At 42.8% G+C, this 20,889-nt stretch overlaps 1 protein-coding gene across 4 annotated transcripts in view; it reads right to left on the reverse strand.

Moving 5' to 3' along the window:
- Positions 1–20,889, reverse strand: part of ETV6 (ETS variant transcription factor 6) — a 136,420-nt gene that overhangs the window by 80,853 nt on the left and 34,678 nt on the right. The window contains exon 2 of one of the 4 annotated variants that reach the window (XM_030478196.1): positions 10,891–11,017. The exons of 1 other annotated variant lie outside the window; for it this stretch is intronic. In XM_030478196.1, the coding sequence (XP_030334056.1) occupies positions 10,891–11,017 (127 nt within the window). Of the gene's footprint in view, positions 1–10,890; positions 11,021–20,889 lie in introns of those variants that run through there. 2 more of the 4 variants (XM_030478195.1, XM_030478197.1) reach the window with 2 other exon arrangements.

Raw genomic sequence — 20,889 nt, forward strand, 5'->3', positions numbered from 1 at the left:
ATGGCAGGGGGATTGTAACAAGATGAACTTTAAGTCCCTTCCAACCCAAAGCATTCTACAATTCTATGAAAATTTCAGCAAGAGTCCAAAGCGAAAGGCATAAAATTAAAAATACACAAAAGAGAACCATAAAAAGGAGGGAGATAATACAGAAAATTCAGAAGGTTTATAAACTAACTGCACAAAACTGTCCCAGCAAGTTGCTTTTAGAAAAAGGGGAATTTACGTGCAACTATGAATTTGCCACAGCACATCCACAGTAAATGTGAAAAAATGCAGTCAAAGATCATGCTACTTACTCTGAGATAGCAGAGCACCTTAACAAATTCTATCTAGAGATGCACTAAAATATAGGCACTTAGCAAAAGCATAAGACTTCTGCTGAAAGTAGGTAACACATTTCCCTCATGAGAAAGGCAAAACACAATTTATGTTTACCATATAAAAAAAGGGCTTTTTTCTTTTACAGTGTTGTGAGAAGGATGAGCAGAAATAAACAGACATCCCAACTTCACATAATTAAACGTACAGATGCAGATTACAATCTTCATTTGTTGATCTGGAGAGCCAATGGGTGCCAAACGTAAGGCTCTTATCCTACACTGTCCTTTTCTTTCAACAGTTTGAAAGAAAGCCTAAACAAATCTCCTTGGATTTTTAAAAAATAAAAAGGTAGCTATTTATAGCTGCATTTATTGGAGCTGTTTCCTTATCAGGAAGTATGTAGCTGGGAATTACTGTCTGCCTACATCGGAAATTCTTTCAGGGATACAAAAACCGAAAAAGGAAATTTCCCTTCAAAAATATTCTGTGTTTTTTTGCTGCTGGTGGGCTTAAAATAAAATGTCAGTGCTCTGACCAGGTCACAGCCCCTTCGGGAGGTTTGTTCTGCAAACAAGCAGCTTTAGGACACCTGAGGGAAGCATTAGAAAATGCTTCTGGAGAACTGAAAGAGGGAGAATGCTGAGAACACATTAATAACTTAAGAAAATAACCCTTTTTAGCAGGACGCTGAGATAGTGCAATCGCACTACCAGCATTTTAGTATTTTCCTTTGAAACAAGCACCTTCCTAGAGCTTATCCTCACCAGAAAGCACTTGCAAAATTTACCACCATTTACCAAAATTTACTTGCAAAGAGCTGATGCTCACAGTGCTGACTACAACTTGTTTGTTCAGACCACGTCTTCACTGTGGTCAGTACAGTTGTCAGACCCTCCGCACCGAGCTCCTGTCACCCAACTCACTGCTTCCTCCTCCACCCCCAGGACACGTGCATAGTCCAAAAGTCAATGAAACTACCACTCTTTTTTTGAGAAGGGAGTATGTAATGCCAAAAGCCTGCATTGGAGTATCATCCCTTTGTGCATGTCACAGCACCTGGACAGGGCAAAGGCCATGTAGGACATGGGCAGAATATTGCTTGCGTGCAGGAGAGGTCCAGTTTTTCATGGTACATGGGATCTGATGCTACAAGCAGCTCTGGGACTTGGATAGTGAATCTCCAGCTACAAGGATCCACCCAGTAAACTCTCAAAAAGGAAGACCTGCACTGTGTCCAAATCAATACCCGTAACTGAGAATTTTGTCCCTCACCCTACATCTCCATTGATTGCAGAACACCCCGTACTATGCCCGTGGACTCTAAAGGCAGGAAGGAGACACTGGTTAATCATTAGAGACGTTAATTTCGTTTTAACTTGTCACACCGTAATTTAACATTTTCATTTTCTGCTTTGTGTAATTGCCATAGAGCTCCTTGACCCTGCTGCCAGTGCAGAAAGAGACACTTCTTTTCAGTGGGATACAAAAGCATACGGTGATCAAAACCAGACAGGTGTATGCAGTAAATAAAGCAGGGTGCTTAGGGCTATTCCTAAGGTATGATTTTTATGCATATGCTCATAAGATTTGGAGCTGAGCAAGGAACCTAATGCTTTGACTCTAGAAAGCCAAACAATGGTGACTGTTTTTTAACTGACATATATGCCTATTTAATATATAACTAACTCATAACTTCCTGAACAAGGATCACTGCTACATTAACAGCAGCGTGCTAGTCCTGCACAAAACAGTTTACATGAGGAGTGAGCACATTCAAACATATTCATCTCCTAAAAGACAGCAGTGCACAAGCACCCACAGCAGCGGCTGATGCACACATGCTTCCCCCTCCCAAGTTATCTTTGGAAATGATCTTGGGAAGAGGCTCTTGGCCGAGGTGTTGGACTGGGCCTCCAAATCTGGATGGAATTGTTTTACCAGAAATTTCTTCAGTGAACTTATAAATCATTTAGTCATCCAGCTCTGACAGTAAAAAGGGGAGTTGTAAAATGGGCGTAAAATCCTGTTTAATTGTGATTTTGTCAGGCTGCATTTGTTTAGCACCAGAAGGAGCGCCAGCACAGGAGAGAAGACGTACAAGTACAGCAGAAGGAAATCCGGCCTCTCATAAAGGGCATCAAATAGTTGTTTTCTCTCTTTGTGTACGAAAGACCTATTACATTAATCCCTGGTACCTTGAAGTTGCAGCCCAGACAACCTGTGCCCCTCTCAATGTTGAACGTTTTGCTCTCTTCCAATGTTCAAAGGCTCAGCTCTGGTTTTTATTAGGGGAGTGGACATTGCAATGCATGCTATGTTACTTCCACAGGGTTTTCTACCACACTTGTGTTTTGTTGAGAGGCGCTCACCACACCACGGTTTGTTATTGTGGAGTTGTTAGTCACGGCTTACACGCAGTTTCTCCTCTATGTTTTCTTTAATTGTAGAGCTATTTATGAATGCCAGGCTCTTTACATTAATTTTATTTCTTAACAAAAAAATCAAACAAAACAACAAACCAACAAAAAAAACCATGGAAGCATTTATAATATAACACAAATGAAAAATTAAACAAGACACATTTGGGATGGAACGAGAAAAGCAAACTAATTTTAGGTTCACTGATTTTGACAGCGTCCCTTTAAGACAAAGCTAAAAATGCTTCAAACCCAGCAATACCATAAATGTCCAGCTGCTTTTGCCTCTTATTCCTCCCCACACTTTCCAGGGGAATTCCACAAAGGATCGGCTTGAATCCCAGATTAAAGCGACATGGCTCCTTTTCCCCTCTGAATAGAGGTGAGTCTGTGTTTTAAAGATTTAAAACCCTGAAGTGAAGCTTTCCAGGAGGGTAAAAGGCTGGCTTAGCACCAGCGGGACTCCCACACTGCAAGCTCCCTGTACCCTGAAGCACAAGGTCTCCCACCTTCCCACCTCGGGACTGCTTTGCAAGTTCCCACCAGGGCAGGAAGGATCTCAGGATCTCATCCCTCCATACACTTTCACTGGGGACTGTTGCTGCAGGAAACCATTGTGTTAACTCTGTCTGGATAACAACCAGGTACATTTAAAAAAAAAAAAAAAAAAAAAAAAAAAAAAGAAGTACTTGCTTATAAATTACTCTCTCAAGAAGCAGAAACCAGCTCGCAGCACTGGCCCTTTACAACATGTTTTTTCACACTTAATGTGGATGCCTCTGCCACAGTCACTAGGCAGCAATAAGGAGCTAAGAGATTTAAGGTTCAACTCACCAGCTCTTTACATCAGGGGTGACAACTGAAGTGGCCCCCAGTTGCCCCAATGCAAACCCAGTGACAAGGGGGTCAGTCTCCCACAGGTGGTAAAGACCATGCCAGAAAAATGTAAATCAGGATTTTCCTGACCGAAAGGCCACAGCTTTCCCAGCTGGACCAGTAATGGTGCAAGAGTGAATCTGAGATTGAGCTTGACGCCCATCCAAACTGCCTGTCTGTACAATGGCTTCGAAGCTGGCCTGAGATTCACCCTAAGAGACACCCAGGAGGCAGGCTGGAGTAGGTGAGTTAAAATCAGATGTGCACCTGAGGTTGCCTGTGAGAGAGGCCACCTTACGTGACAGGCAGGCATAACCCATGTCTCCCTGGCTCAGGATTTTCATCCTGTTTACCTAACAACTGTATGCAACTCACAATCATGAAGGAACCAGGCCCAGTCCCTTCACTAGGGTTGACCGAAGTAGTGCCACTGATAGGACGGCTGGCTGGGATTTCCACAGTGCAGTCAGCCTGTCAATAGATTATTATGAGTTATGAATTGAATGACCAGCAGACACCGATGAATAGAGGAAGAAGATGGGCCCTGCCTTGCATAGGTCACAATGTAAACGTGTAAGAAAAGCCTATTGTGGAAGACAAAAATGCAACATCAAGAAAATTAACTACTGCAGACAGTCAGGTGGTAGCAAGCAGCGCCACTGTCCCAGCTTAATTTTTTGCTGTTGTAGTAGGTTGGATTGGTTAGGAAAGGACTAGCTACCCAGGGACATAATGAAGTACAAGGTAAAAAACAGATTAGGAGGAAAGGCAAGTATATAAAGGACAGTAAGGGGGAGGAACAAGGCTTAAATGGCCATAATGTCAAAGAAGAGCAAAGCGGGGGCTGGAAGAAGGCAACCATCTGAGAAAAAGGCCAGTCCAGATCCCACTAAAATCAGTGGGAATTTAAGCACTCATTTCAGTGGGACCAGGGTTAGTTTCAGAGTCATTAATTTGACATTCTGACCACCTCTCACAGTGCCTTTGTCTTAGGCAGCTTTTATTTTATTTTCCCTGTATGTGCGTCAGTCAGTTTTGTTCCACAAAGATCTTTCCAAAGCAAATATTTTTATTGCTTGTTGCTCTAAATGTGGCTTAGGGTAAAGGGCCTTTTTTCCCGTCTCACTACATATTTTCAGTTCAATGCACTGAATATTCTAGTAACTAAATAACAATACGCTTAATGCTTCAAAGTGGCTTTCCAGCTGCTAGCCAAAATTGTAGAATAATTAACAGGTGCCAAAGGATTAATAAAAGGAGCAGCATAATTAATAGACACTATGCAGAAAAAATGGATCCTTGGCAACCCTGACAGTGGTGTTGTTTCCTCCTCCTCCTCTTAATTGTTTCCTGCATTCTTTAGGAAGAAAAAAAATAAAAAAGAGAAAGAAAATTGGTGCCCTTAAACCACAAATTATGCATATTATGCATATATAAGCAACGATGTGTGATCAGGAGAAAGAAACTCATGATAAACTGCTCTCAGGTCTGATAAATGCCTTAGTTTAAAGAATCTGCCCAACTGAGAGCCCAACTGCCTGGGCTACTCTACTACTCATGTCCACACTTGGGGGTTATACAGAGGGCTTTTTTGCGCAATGTAGTACAGCCAGAGTCACAAAGATATCGACTGAGCCACTGGACTGGTCTCCAATGAAATCAGAGTACCAAATACCAATATAAATAGGCATGCAGAAAGATTCCTGTGACAGGTTCACTAAAAACTTAAAGCCTTTAATATAATCCTTGCAGAAAACTAAACAAATTTCCCTTCTGTCCTCCTTAACGAGGGCACTAGAACAGACAGTAATTGCAAGGGACACAGAGATACTGAGATAAAAAACATCATCTCACTAGCTGTATGTGACCAGGTCAGAACACTGGAGTTCATCAAAATCAGCTGTGGCTTGGAACATCTCACATACTGGAAAACCAAGGACTAGAACCCAAGCCTACATTTGAAACAAGAAATACTCAACAATTTTACAAACAGGTTTTTAGCTTTCCCCACCACCACAACCTCCTAAAAAGTAAGTACAGTCAAGACAACAACAACACTGCAGTCCCAATGTAAAAGTTCTTCCCTACGAGATGAAGCATGTACCCTAACATCTAGAGTGTGTCATCTTACTCTGAATACCAGTGTAGGCTATTGGGGGTTCAGAAAAAAGAAATAGCAGGAAAAAAAAATAGTTGCTGCCAAGAATAAATGCTCCATCCCTGGCGGTGTTCAAGGCCAGGTTGGACAGAGCCTTGGGCAACATGGTCTAGTATGAGGCGTCCCTGCCCGTGGCAGGGGGGTTGCAAATAGATGATCTGAAGGTGCTTTCCAACCCAAACCAGTCTGTGATTCTATGGTTCTATACGTACAGAAAACTACAGAAAAGTACGTGCAGTGTGCCTTGCTATGGCAATGGGCTATAGGCTTGTGAAGGATGCCAACACTAAAGAAAAAAAGAGTAATTCGTTCAGAGGAAGAAATGAACTCTTGTTCATGCTTGTATCAGTAGAAAACTCTGAGGTCTATCTCCCTCAACAAACACACAGGCGTTCCCAAGGGAAGATGCCCTTCAGAGATAAAAATCAGACTGTACAAATCAACAGAAATGTGCAAGAGGGAATGCTGCTGCACAGGATTACAGCATGTAGCAAGTCCTTTTTCAGCACTGATAACTCTATGTCTCTTGCTGAAGACGTTTTATGTTGAAGGAGACAAAGAAAACCATGAAACCCTGTTGTAGAAGGCAAACTACCTTATTTTCATCTTACTTATTACAAAAAAGGAGAAAGCTGTTTTCTCTCTGCTTCAGAGCATACTAATAGACATGGGGAAGGGTTCTTGTACCCATCTCTAAAATGGTGTATCCTCTGCCCACTTCCGAGAACTTTTTACCACAAGGTATTAGCCATCGCTCAAAATGAGTAACTAATGACATTGTATCAGACAAGACAAAAAGACCAGTTTTAATAAACCTAAAAAAAAAAAAAAGAAAGAAAGAAAAAAACAAGAACTAACTTCCTCTCCATGGTAATATGGAGCAAGCTTCCTCAGAGAGAAGTGGTATGCAAAAAGTTTCAGAGGACTTTCACCTATCTCAGCATTCTTCATCATCACAATACCTTGCAGTCATTGTACTAATTTTCAAATCTTTTAAAAGAGTCTTTGCACTCATGGTTTTTATATTTTACAGTAGGGAAACTAAAACAAGATGTCCAAGGTCACAAAAGGCATCAAGGGCAGAGCCTTGTGTGAGAGCTGAACTTGCTTCTCCTGAATCCTCAGGAAACATCTCCATTTTCCAAACACTCCTCCTATCTGACATCAGTGCAGTCTAGTGGAGATCAGATATACTACAAAGCTACCGCAGCATACTCACCAGGAACAAAGAGTAAACTGGAGATCACTGCAGCGATTCTGACTACATATCTAGAATAGAGGAAAGCATATTCTCCAGCTCCCCACTGACTGTTTACAATGCTTCCAATACTCAGTTACTAGGTAAGGAGTGCATGGCAGGCAAACAAATATGTTTAAAAGTATTAAAGCATGGGTCAAAAGTCCCTTACAGAGAAGTGCAGCATCAGGGAGAGGTCTGTATTATGAGAAAATTATTCTCACTGTCACACAGCTTTAAACTTAAGGCTGATTACATTGTACTTCTATACTACAGGAATAGGGCAGGCTGGGAAGAAAGCAGCTAATTAAAATAAGAAAGACTGCGTGAGAAGGGGAAAATGCCCTCACATTACCTCCAGAAAAAGGGGTTTCTCTATATTTCTAGCAGCACTGACCAAAGAGGAGTCCTCCTCTGCATGCTTGTAGCAAAGGAAGATCTCAATCCACCCTTCTGAACTTTGCACTTCTCCATTTTCCAGTCTCTGGATCAAATCAGCTCATTTGAGACCCATCTGCTCACCAAACAGCAAGAAATAATTTATTGAAACAAAGGAAATTGTTCTACTAATTGTCCTGATACTGTTGGCTGTTAGCGCCTTCGGAGTGCTCCTCAACATTAGGAACAGTGAAATTTCTGATAGGAAAGCATAAAACACCATCTGAATTTACAAAGCGCACTTCATGTTCTGAAATATTTGTCTCTAGTTCTGCCTTCGCTTGGGCCAACTGCTGTTTTCAGCTGCACTTGTAGCATAGCTCTTGGACTTGGCAAGCTGACAGAGATGAAGATGCACAGGTTAGGACTGAACCTTTATTTCGGTAAATGCCATCAGAATGTCACAGAAACAGAGAATGACTGGAGGAGGCCTGACAAGCTATCAGCTCTGTGTATGACTGGAGAAACTTACCCTATCTTCCTGTTGCACTGGAATGAGTGAGGGTTGAAAGAAGTTATTACACTTCACCTAATCAACAAAACCAGCAATAAGTCTGGAACCAAACAAAATCTCAGACCTAAAAAAAACAAACCTCAGACTTTGCAGACCTAAACCCAATCTTTACACACAGTACCAAAGCCTGAACACAAAATTAGCTACTTTACCTCATTTCTGAGGCAGTTTGGATTTAGCCATCTCTCAGACGCTTCTCTAAATAAAAAATACCTACCAAATCAAATGAGAGGAGTCCATGCAGGACTTGCAAAATCCCATTTAATACCTCATAAACCTCATGACCTGAGATGCAAAAGGCACTTAGTTATTTCTATACCTGGTATTAGGAAGACTAATCCTGGAATATGATATTCTGTTGTCCTCACCTTAAGAAGGATGTCTGAAGTGGGAAACAGTTCACCGAGATGATAAAAACAGAATTTGAAATCTGGAAGCTTTACAGGAAGATTGACAGCCTTAAGAACCTCCCTTCCTATCCAGTTTAGCCAAGAAAAGGTTAAGAAGTTACTTTATCTAAAAGCACCTATATCAGGAGTAGTCTTTTGACAATATTTAGCAGGAAAGGAGATAATGAGATCTAATAGTTGGAAACTGAAGCTTGACTAATTCAAACTATAAATAGGGCACTTAAAAAAAAAAAAAAAGGCAAATAAGGAGGATAATTAAGCATTGAAAGAACATCTAGAGACCTTATATCTCTCCATCACTGAAGTCTTTACATGAAGAGCAGAAGTCTTTCTGCATAACATGCTGTAGGTCAATTACTGGACCCAAACACAGGAGTTACTGAGTGAAGTTCTGTAACTCAAGTTGTACCAGAGATTGTTTCAGGAATTCATAATGGTCCCTTCTGGTCTAACTACGAATATACATACTTTAAGCAGTGGTTCTAACAGTGTTTGGGTGAATTGGATGGTGATAGTGTTTGGGTCAATACTGACCGCATACTGAGCTACACTATACTATGCTGACAGGAACTACAATTAGTAAAGCTGTGTAAATGTGCTCCATGTTGTTTATGACCTGAGACATTAACTTTATGGAAGACTGATCCACAGGCATTTAATGATTAATCATCTGTATCTGTACACTACAACAAGTCAAACTGTTGTGAAAATACTAATGGGAAAGAAGCCTTCTTGCAAGTTAAAAAATGTGCCAATCAGAAACAAAACCAGAACAAAAACAAAGGTGAAAGGCTGGATCACACCTAAAAATACTGGACGGAAAGTCTTCAGTGAGAGGAAGTCTTATAAGCTTCACAGTACCTAGGAAGCTGGGTAGCTGATGGGAAGGAAACAGGTAGTAAAAACAATGCCCCACCCCTTTCAGTATCAAGGCTCTCTGCCTTCCTGCCTTCTGCATTTGCCAGACCCAGCAGGGAAGGCAGGAAGTGATTGGAAAGCCAGCCCTGATCCTTGCTGTGGAGAGGACAGACAGTTGCTCCCACAGCAGAAGTAAATAGTACCAACTAATGCAATGAGGAAAACAAAAGAAAAAAATCCTGAGATGTTGGGGATTAAAAGCACCAGTGGGGAAAAGAACTGCTAGAGAACTGTTTCTGTGCTGGGTTTTTTGTGCCTAAGTTTTGGGCAAAGCATAGAAATGCCCTCTAACTGTGGCAGCAAGTCCTCCCCAAGCTGGGGAAACAGGCCAGCAGCCACGCACGCAAACAGGGTCTGGGAGCTCACGGATGCTCAGACAGCAAGACACAGTCTGATCAGATGCTCCGACCAGAGACGGTCAGAAATGCTGCACTGCCAGCTTCCATTCCCATTGGAAAGCACAGAAAAGGCACAACCCAGGCTCTGCTGCAGCACACACAGAAGTGTGAGTCTTAGCAGAGTAAAAGGCAGCAGTAGGCAAAACCAGGATGGTGCAGAATACAGCATGGGCAACAAGAAACCCTGGGGCAGAGCAACCAACTCGGTGGCCAGCAAGGAAGTGAGCATGGGATCACAGAAGTGCTGGGGGCACAGTTTGCATCCAGAAAAGGAGTGTTCCTGGAAGACCGCTGAGGACAGGCATGAGAATGTCTTGTGATAAACACAGACTTTCTCCTAACCCCCTGAAATCCCAAACCTATTTGTCAGATGGCAACACACAAAGTTACGCTTGCTCCTGGCCCTGTCGCTCATTGTCGCTCAAGTACCCCAGGAGTGTTAATACCTGACAAAAGTTTGCTTAAAACCTCTCAATTTACATCAGAACTGCTCCCCCTCCAAAAAGGAAAACTATACTTTTCTGTGTCCCCATCCTATTTCACTAATTCACCTCTCGCTGGCCAACAGCCCTTGATGTTTCCTATTCCTCAGATATTAAATTATCTCAGCAAGGAAGTGCCTGGCTCTCGCCAGTTTTTGTTCCAATGTCAGTGATATTGCCCTTCCTCCTTTGCAGCATCCTTTTGTGCACAGCTAAGATCATTCTTCCTCCTTTCCCGCTGCCTCTGTCAGCACACACATTCTGTAGTAAACAGCCTGGGCACCATGAGTATTTAATATGGAGACTCATAGCAACTTGAAAAATACCCACAGCACAAACGCACTCCACTTGCTACAGGTTTACGAAACTCTGACCTTGTGTCGCAGCACATCACTGAGCAATTCCTATACTGTGGAAAGAAACATAGTACTTCCCGTCAAAATAAAACCTCCACATTTGTGCCTGTCATGAGAAATAAGCCAAATGCTTGACAGGGAGTGCAGGGGATGGGGGTGAGGTGGGAATATAATATGTATTTATGAGTAATTTCCTTTGGTTAAAAAGAATATTTCAAAAAATCAAACCAGCTAGAGCTTTAAAAAAAACAAGTCTAAAGCAGAGGGCTTCCCTGTCTTCCATAAAAATAAAGACACCTCCTCACCCCACCCCGCACCCTCCTCAATCCAAGAAGGTAAGAAGCCTCCGCGCTGACACTCACGCAGGTGTGCAGGCAGTCTGATAGTGTCTTCCTCCATCCTGATCGCTCGAGGCACTGGGACATGTAGTGGTGTCGAGGAAGTGTAATTTGGTACCGGGCTCACTGGAGGTGTGTACGAAATTCTTTCCTGCTGTTAAAAAGAAAGCGGGGCAGGGGGGAGAGAAAGAGAGAGGACAATATGAACTTTGGAACAGAGGTGTGAAACCAAGGCAGGGGAGGGGGAAGTGGGTGGAAGGAAGGAAGTATGCGCGCACAGAGGGGGGCAAGCAGCACCAGCAATGCAGCCGGCTGCCCAGGGAGCACACAAGTGCTGTGCAGGGGATGTGCTGCTGCAGCTTTCAGGGTGATGGGGCTACTTTTCAAAAGGTCCACCAAGTTTCCAAGGGTCTTCTCAGAAATCTGCCGAGGGAGGAAAGGGAAGTGACACACAAGTGGGGGGGACTCTGAGGGTTTTGTCTGACAGCAACTCCACCATACGTGCATGAGTACTGTTACAGAAAGTGTCAAAACCACTTTATCCTATGCTAACAAGTCAGTTATGATCTGAGCACTTACATTAAGTATTTAACACTTTACTCTTTCATAGCATTTTAAAGACGTTAAGCAATTAGTTTTCTCTTTGCTGCAGAAAACCACTCTATCACTAAAATCTACTCTATTTACCATTGACTAATGTAGTACTTCTTTTTTCTTGCCTAAAGTAGCTACTAGCATTTTCTTTGAAGTAGTTTAACTTGCAACCAACCAAGTCAGCCAGCACACAGAAAACAGCTACACAAGGACAGTCAAACAGACTTAAAGGGCAATTTGTGAATGTTACATTAGTTTCATAATAGTCACTGTTAGGTTTTTATTTCTAAAAACGCCTGCCAAGAAATTTAAGACTGTAATTTCATCTGATCTGATGGGAAAATTCTTCCATATTCTAAGCCTGTACTCCAATCACAGGACAAATTAGACCCTTTGTAAATAAACATAGCCACAATTTTACAGGAGCATAAAAAAAATCATTATCGTGTGCTTCCTGGAAGGTAACGCATGTTATTCCCCAAAACCCTGCTGCTGACATTTAACAATGGCAGTGCAAAGTGTGGGGATTTACATCCACGGACACACACAAGCAGAAGGAGCTACCTTCCTTTCTGAGCATTTGCAGGAGAGTACATGTGCAGCTCCCTACCCCATCTCTGGCAAATGGAAAGACAAATTCGGTGCTGGAGCAAGAAAAGGTAATTACTTCCATTATGAACCACAACATTATCACAGCAGTGTGACAGTGAACTAGACTGAGGTGCCTGCAGAACATAACATTAGCACCCTCCCCACCAAAGGGAAGGAGAGGTTTTTACAACCATCAGTAAATAACAACTACATGTACCAAAGCAGAAAACTCTTCAGGCAAACTAGGTGACATGCCCAGAAAGAAATGGGGCATGGAATACTGAGGACGTCCTGCATCTCTCAGCCATCACTTCAAAGCAAGCCCAGTTCATTCTGGTGCAAGGTGCTGCTATCAGCTTGCTGCTCAGGAGCTCCTGGAGAATCAGAAGTTTTGTCTCAACATCTGGAGTCCTACCACTATACTATAGCCACCATGACTGACGGTCATGGCAGAGAAGCCTGATGGCTGGTGGAATATGAACTATTCTAACTATACTGGGTTTAGATGGAGTGGGAAGACAGGCCTAGTTCACTTCATCACTAGGCCATTTCTGCGAGTACAATCTCCCTAGCTTTCAGCTCTGTACATTTTAACCAGAAATCATTCAATCTTATGTTCCAGCCTCCCACAAAGCCCTTCAGCATCTTACTGTGTCCACTCAGTTTCTTTCTACTCATCATTGTCCAGGCAACAGCAATCCATTAGCTCCTATCAATTTAGTTTTGCTTAGTTAACAAACAGGGATGTTCATTGAGATGTGGAGAAAGACGTACCTGTGGAGCTACAAAACATTACTCTGCTTTCAACTTACGCAACTCCTTCCCTGACCCAAAACGGCTGACTCTGGGCCTCACATTCCCACAAGGTGTGGCTCTCCATGACCATTCTGCAGTCTTGCTGACCATTTGCACCTTCTCACCCCTAGTGCATACTACTAGCAATTCCCAACAAGACCAGCCACTTCCTAGCATTTCCTGCTGCAATGCACAGCTCAGATAATCGAACCACACTGCAGCTGCTTGTTTTGTGTATTGGATGAGATATTTATCAAAAAGAGGAACACTTCTGAAATGTAGCCACACAGATGCCTGCCTCTGCTAACAGGCACTGCGGATAGATGGGAGACATGAAGTCCTTTTTCTCCCTCTCGAAGAATGCAGGATACAGTCCAACTTCAGGTCACGTTTCATGCTTACAGAAATACTGATTTACCACTGCAAAGACACGGGCTAAGAGGCTTCAAAGGGCCTTCTCACTGGCCAACAGGAGGAGGAAAGTGCAAGCAAGAGATGAAATTAAATCCAGAACCCTGTGCACTTCCCTCAGCACCCAGGAGGTGCTGTATCAAACTAAGACATTATGCTTCCAGTACCTCCTGCCTTTCTCTCCATACTGATCCACTTCCTAAAGCCATATGGTAACCTTATTTATACCACATGGATTCATTGAGATTTTACTGTTATAAATATATACATCAGAGTCATTGTTTCCTAGTACTCATGAGAACAGGACAGTAAAAATCAAATAGAAGTTGTAGAAATGCAGTTAGTTTTTCCACACACCTTGGATGTCCACAGTAATGTGTGAATTGGTAGTATTTGCAGAACACATTTTACAAGGCACAAAGGGGAGTTAGCTGTTAGTGCCTTTGAAATGCCCTCTCTTTCTAATAGTGCATTTTTTTTCCAGCACCTTTAACCCAAATATCAAAGCAATTTACAGGCATTAGGTAAGTCTTTTTATTAGACACACAAACAACCTGAGTTACAGACAGAGCAAAGCTCAAGTGAGCTAAGTAACTTCAGAGTTAAGCTGTCTCAAAAAAGGACAGAACGTGCCTCTCGAGGGCAATACACGCAGCAAGTGCATCCTGAAAGAGTAGCTCTTGTAACTGTCCTAGCCAGATTTCCAAGAGGTGTGGAATGGTAATGGCACATGGAGGTCAAGGCACTGGGCTTTTGGAAAAATGAGCTTCATCCCTGTTTGCAGCATGAGTCGGTAACATGGCTGGAAGCAGAACTGCAAACATCAGTCCAGTTCTGCAACCTATTGCAGCTCTGTGCTTCATCCACACATAACTGCCAGCCTACACATTCGCGTGAACGCACAAGGTCACATTTGCTCCTCCAGGCTTTTTGAGGCTTTTTAGAGTCACACCTCCAGGAGGTACCTACTGTGCTCACACCACTGAGAAGAGATTTGCTTTAACCTTCACAACTCCAGAACTGCCTAGTGCTTCTCTGTGTGGGGTCCATCAAACAAGAACACGTCTGGTTATCTCATGCTTCTAAGGTTATGCAACCACATACTCCACTGCTATGAATCTTTCTGAAAGAGTTCCCTGACCAATCTGTTTAATATTCCCCTTTTCATTATGGCCAAGAATAGATGGTTCAATGGTAGCGTTGTTCAAGCAAGGGCTTGGGAGGAAGGGCAGGTAGTGCTGATAGCAGAACCAGCACGAACCTTGTGTGTACTTGAACAAAAAGCCTTGCTGCAGCTTAGTCTACTGTTAAGAGACTAAACCAACACATATTTTGTGTGGTCTTTTGAGTTTATTGCTGATGAGTGCTAGGAAAGAGCTTGGCATTACCACATTCCAAATTTGCCGCTTGCCAGGGGACTCTATAAACATTTAAACCCACAAGTGACAAATGTTCAGCCCCAAACAACTGCCATCTACAAGAAACTTCAAAATAGCAGCTCCCTAGTATTTTGCCAGTAGCCACAATGAGGTGGACAAAACAGTTGACATATTGCTTGCTGTCATCATTTTTGAAAGGCTGCTTCAGCTCACAGTGAGTCAGGAAAGTTTCACCATGAAATTTCACCTTGACTGCTATTACTGAAGACATGCACTAAGTCAGCCTTTATGGAGACCCTCCTTGGGGTGGGGTCCGGTGGCTAGTGCTCCAACAGTGCCACCCAGACAACCTGCCAGGTCTGCTGAGTGCAGCATGCTTTTACCTGCCTGACCTAGCAGAGACAGAGCAGAGACAGAAACAGATGGTTAGAAACAAGTCAAGCTATGGTTTTGTTCTTTTTGTACTAGAAGAGTACAAAACATTAACATCCAGGTGCTGAGAAAGCCTTAGATCAAGCCATCCTGCCTAAAAAAGAAGGTAACTCAAAAGCTGTATTGATCATGGCTATTTAGTAGGAGTGTACATAACAGCTGACTAGACTCCCAAAGCCATCAAACCCTGATTTCAGTTTGGAGAACCAGGTAGATGCTTTACACACAAAAATCTACCTGAACAGTTAGAAAATTCTGTAACGAACACAAAGAATTCATATAGCAATAGCAATAACAACTATAACAGTAATCATAGAATCATAATAAATCAAAATTGCAAACTAAATTTGTAGTCACATTTTTTAGGAAGTCTAACAGTTGAAGATGAGGCTGCAAGTAAAACAGCTTCACGCCTTTACTAAAATTACACCCTTCTAAATTCCAAAGCAGCTGCCTTCATTGTGCACATTCTCCAGCTTGCAGTCCTTTTGTCCCTTTACCAACTTCACTCAGATGGCAGGCACAAATGCCATCCATGTTTTTGCAGAATTGGAAATAAAACAGGTAAGAAAGCATGTTGAGCAAGGCCTCATGTTGTCCCAGTGACACAACTACTTCAGTAGTTGGACAGGTGGCATAGTAAAAGGACTTTTTTTCTTTGATAAAGCAAAGAAATGCTTTACCTGTACAGCAATCTTCAGGAAACGAAAACAACCAATGTGGTTTGCAAATACCCCGCAATAGACAGAAAAGGCAGCTGACTCTCACCACTGCATAAAAACTTACTCCTATACTGCATGTAATAATACTACACAGAGCAAAATTAACTGAGAGTGAAAGCTGACACACATTTGCCCCGCAGGCTGCTGGCGTACGTGTGCCACTCCATGCCTGTCCTGTTGCATTTGCTGTTCATCTTCGCTTCTCCAAACAGCCGAGGTTCCCCCTGCTCCAAAAGAAGCAGGCATTACCATGAGGTGGAGATACAGTGAGTTGCGCTATGGTAACTCTCAGGAAGCCGACAGTTAGAAGTGAAAGAGGAGAAAGTTACCTGTCACATTGTCACAGGCCATCCCTGCTTACTCAGAGGACAGTGGCAGCAGGACGCTGCTTCAAGGGAAGCTCCCAGCTCCTGGGGATCATGTCATCACCCTGCTCCAACTCCTTGCCTGTGGAATGCACACTCAGAGAGGGCAGCACTAGCAGGTTTGCAGATGTTCTGGTACCCTCTTAGATTTCTGGAGAAGCTCTAGGCTTAAAAAACCCTGAGTAATATGCCCTTGGCTTGTGTAAATCCAGGTTTGAAACATAAGGTTCTAGCTCTCAGGACTGTGAAAGATGGCATTCTGGACAGAACAGTGTGTACCCCAAATCACAGAGGATGTTCAGCTCTGCAAGGACACGGGGCCGAGGGCAGCCATCTCTTTCAGCAAGCACATGGAGGCAAGGAAAGTGGAAAGATAAGCCAAGGAACAGGAGCTGGGGGGAGCCCAGGTGGGTCTAGTTTTGCTACTGTGGATCCTTCTAGGAGTAGGTGCCTTGGGTACAGTAGAGGGGAAGAAAATGGCCCTAGAGAAAAGGGTTGTTAGGGGAGAATGAGTTGCTTGCAGGAAAGATTCAGAAGGCCCTGCAGATCTAGGCACTCAGTAGGACAATGGCAGCAAACCAGCCACAACGTAGCATGAGGATAACAGCAGGAGATTCAAGTAAGTTAATCATTAGGGAAGCAAGTGAGAGGAAGAGGAAAAGGAAGGAAGACATATGCAGTGTTCACCACTGTTTTATATGCAATGCTATAGCTAGAAACGAAAGCCCAAGAGACCACTACGAAATGAGTTACAGGGTCTAACACAGGGAGAAGGTGGGAGATCAGATCCCAAAGAGACTGTATGGCACTGGTACAAAATTAAAACATTTTGGGGTTTTGGTCAGTGTTATAAACCATGCATGCTTCAACTTCTGCCAGGGACAAAGGAAGAAGCAAAGTAGAGCTCTGCAGTACCAGGGTATGAATTAAACTCTCCACTTCCCTCCCTTCCCCCAGCTGCTGTCATCTTCTTAATTTCCATAGCAGACTTCTCCTCATTTTTAATCCCATTAATATAGCAATTCACATCAAATCTATACCAGCATAATCAGCACACTATCAGTAATTAGAGAAATTAAAACAAACACAGCTCTCTGGAATGGACCTTATGCAAAGCAGCACTGGGGAAAGATTAACATCTCATTTCCTGCACCCAGAGAGCAGAGATTGTCTCGGTGACCTTAGTGATTTTGTGAAGCTCAGTTCCTCCCTGTCTCCCCCCCTCAGCCTGCCTCTGACGAACCTCCAGGCACAGGAGCAGGAGACGGCTACCCTCTCACATCTCCATCCTTAACTCCAGCCAACAAAAACCAGAGGTGCAACAATTCATCACGAAAGGGAAGGGGACAGGAGACACTGGGGAAGTTCATGCTTCTCCCCAAATGCTTGCAGCCACTGTTCTAATTAAATTAAAATCGTACAGACAGCAATATTGATGCACTTGAGTGTTGTGAAAAGGCAGCCTGCGGAGGTCAATGCTGTTGTTGAAAATGCCATGAGACGGTTGCATTATTGTCTAAGTACTGCAAAATACCTCAAATTAGCAAATATAAATGAAGCAAAAAACTAGCTGAACCACATGCTCAAAAAGCATTTCTTCACTGAGGTCACTGCTAATATGGGGGAGGAGAGAGTAGAAACAGACACTGGGAAGATTATACTAAGGCAAAAACTTAATAAGATTTATGAAAGCATTAGTCATTTATATAAATAATAAAGAATGTTATCCGTAGATATCCCACCTAGGCAGCACAAAATATATATCTGGGAAGCAAATCCTGGTTCAAATTTCGGAAGTGAAATCACTGTGATCCAAAATGGGAGTAAAGCCTTATCTACTTGAAGTGGGAGACCCTTCCACCCACCCTTCTGCAGCAGTGCTCCAAGAGGAGGCAGTAAAACTGGGACTTTGGCCCACCTGACTTACTACTTAAAGGAAGAAGCCAACCACAGATTCAACTGCCTGAAGTTAAGAAACTATCTCCCCCAGCTCCTTTCCACATGTGACTGCAGAATTTGCACTATGGGGTTGTCACTCCAAAGAACTTGCTACTGACCTCTGCTCAAGCACTGCTCTGATCCACAGGGCAACCCCTTTCGTGCCTACATCGTGATTTTGTTAGTGCGCTTGCTTAGCACAAAGCACCACAGAAGGCTCAAGGGGGAGAGTTCATTGCACAGATAAAAAAAACAACCCATGTGAGTCTTTGAAGTAGCGTGGCCAAGTAGCGTGAGTAAGCAGCAGGGAAGCAGGGAGGGCAACTGAGAAAGACTTTCTAGGCTTAGATAGCTACATGTCAGATGTTCCACTGCATCTTTTTTGTGTCCTCTTTCCTGCAACAGGGAGTGTTGGGGAGCCTCATCTGCAGCATAAAGCAGTTGTACAACCCTGCCGGTACGCATGGGAACTCACACCCTGAGCACCCATTACTGGAGTCATGCGCTCATTTCAGTGCAAAATTACTGGAGGAAATGAAACTGAGATGGGACATCTAAGGGAAAACATGGTGTACAGGCAGCTGCCCTCTCACTTGTTACGGAAAGGGGGAGTCCTGGAGCTCCTCTTCAGCATCTTAGGGCTGGCATGCCAGCACAAAGTGTTTTTAGTTGGTTGCATTATGGAACTGTCAAGGTATTGGCAGGCTGCAATGTTATTATGTATTCAAACCCATTTCTGAGGACACCCATCATTTCTGGGCTTTCTACAGGGGATGAGTGGTGTTTTCTGAACATTGTTACTGAAGCTACATTTACTGCGTACAGGAATCTTCACAACGGTGGACATCAAGTATTTCCATAACAACCACCATAGGTCCAAACTGTTACATGGATGAGGTCAATTCATTCACTGCCATGGACTATCTACATGTCCATCAGTTAAGTAGCGGAAAAATCATGGGAGAGTATTCACATAAGAAGCTATCATTAAAAAGATAGCTTCTTTTTATCCTCCATCACTGACAGAAACAATTTCCTGAGGAGCTACAACACTCTGAAATACACATTTTAAAAATACAATTTAAAAATACAAGAAATGACCCTTCTTAGTCCTACAGCACAGCTGGACTCTGCTCCCATCCATACCTGGAAATATACTACCATATACTATACATACTACTATTGCTGCAATATTCTCCAGCATTTTTTTTTAAAACAATGACTCTGGTCCTAGTTTACATTAGAGGAAGTAAAGCCCACTTACGGGCCTCAATCTTTATCTTCTCCAGTTCAGTCACTTAAGTTTACTCTGTCTCCTTATCTACATGAGATCAGTTTGAACCTGAGGGTGAACAGTATGTATATATACCTGTTTGGAAACAAATTGCAGCATGATACACCATAATTACCTTATATCTGTTACCCTATGAAAACATAGGCACACCCAAAAATCATCTACTGCAACAAACTGGGAAAAAAGCTATGTATGAATGATCACATAGGTGCCTGCCCTTGTAAGCATGAGAACATCCCTATGAAGAGAAGTTATTTGCTGCTGGAGGCAACCTTGATCACAGGCTTAGGTTCTGGCACTGGAAGATCATTCCAGAGCAGAGCTCTGGTGTACCTACTTACTGTCCTAATAAACAACCGTTTAACCCTGAAAGGTTGACATCTTTACAGCTTTCCTCACCAGCAGAACAAAACACTATTGGCATACACAGCACTTCATGATAGCATTTCATCACATTTTGAACTTCTGGCAGACATTCCATGAAAAAGGACATACCAACTACACAAAGAAACCTGGGGGTATCATGACAAAGTCTAACCCTACAGCTTACAGTTGCTGCTCCTAAAGGTTCAAGTGGTGCAAAAGTAACCCAGCAATATACAGCATGGCAGGGAGTGTGCTGTATCCCTTTGTTCAACAACACTTCAAAGTAGGTAAAGGCAACTCTCCAGAGGGAATCTAGGCCAGCCCAGGAAGGAGACAGCTATAATAAGGCCTGTTGGTGAAAAAAATGGGCAGATTCATTTGGGTGCTCAGGAAAACTGAGCAGAATCCACAAAGAGAGAAAGACAGCCAAATAAAATACCCATTCTCAAAGACTGTCTTAATAAGCTAGTCCAGAAACAATGGATGTTTGCCACTATATCAGAAGGATTCAGATTATTTGACTCCCAGCATATTAAATGCAGAGGGAGTTCCTAAAAAGAACCATACTCGCACTGACCTTGTCTACTGTACAGAAACTGGATATGGGAGAAACATCAAATTACGATCATCTTCTACTATCTTTCACCTACTTCAGCCACTTACTTCAATATGAACAACATGAGGTCAGTGTGACTTAAAAAGGAAACTCTAGCTGACAAAGGAGAGTATATAAAAACAGCTGGTAGGATTTCACTTAGAATATTGCATCCTACACATTTGCAGGCTCTTCATTCTGCATCATACATATACACACACACATATCTATATATGCAAGACAGACAATTTTTATAAGAGTCAGAAGGTCTTGCTTATAAGGAAAGAATAAAGGAACTACAGAGACAGAGAGAGATATGGGAGATACAGCCCAACAGCCAAAAGGAAATAAAAACAGAGGAAAGAGAAGATAATCTGGAAGACATATTGCAGAAGGATGAGCTAATAACAAGCTGTGATTAAAACATTAAGATGCAATAGGAGACAACTGAAGGAAGCCAAGTTACATCAAAAGACATAAAATCTGCAGGCAGGTCAACCTGTACCAGAATCGGGTTATTTCTTTTACAATTTATTTAACA

This window comes from Strigops habroptila, chromosome 3, assembly GCF_004027225.2.
Source record: "Strigops habroptila isolate Jane chromosome 3, bStrHab1.2.pri, whole genome shotgun sequence".
Classification (NCBI taxonomy): Eukaryota; Metazoa; Chordata; class Aves; order Psittaciformes; family Psittacidae; genus Strigops; species Strigops habroptila.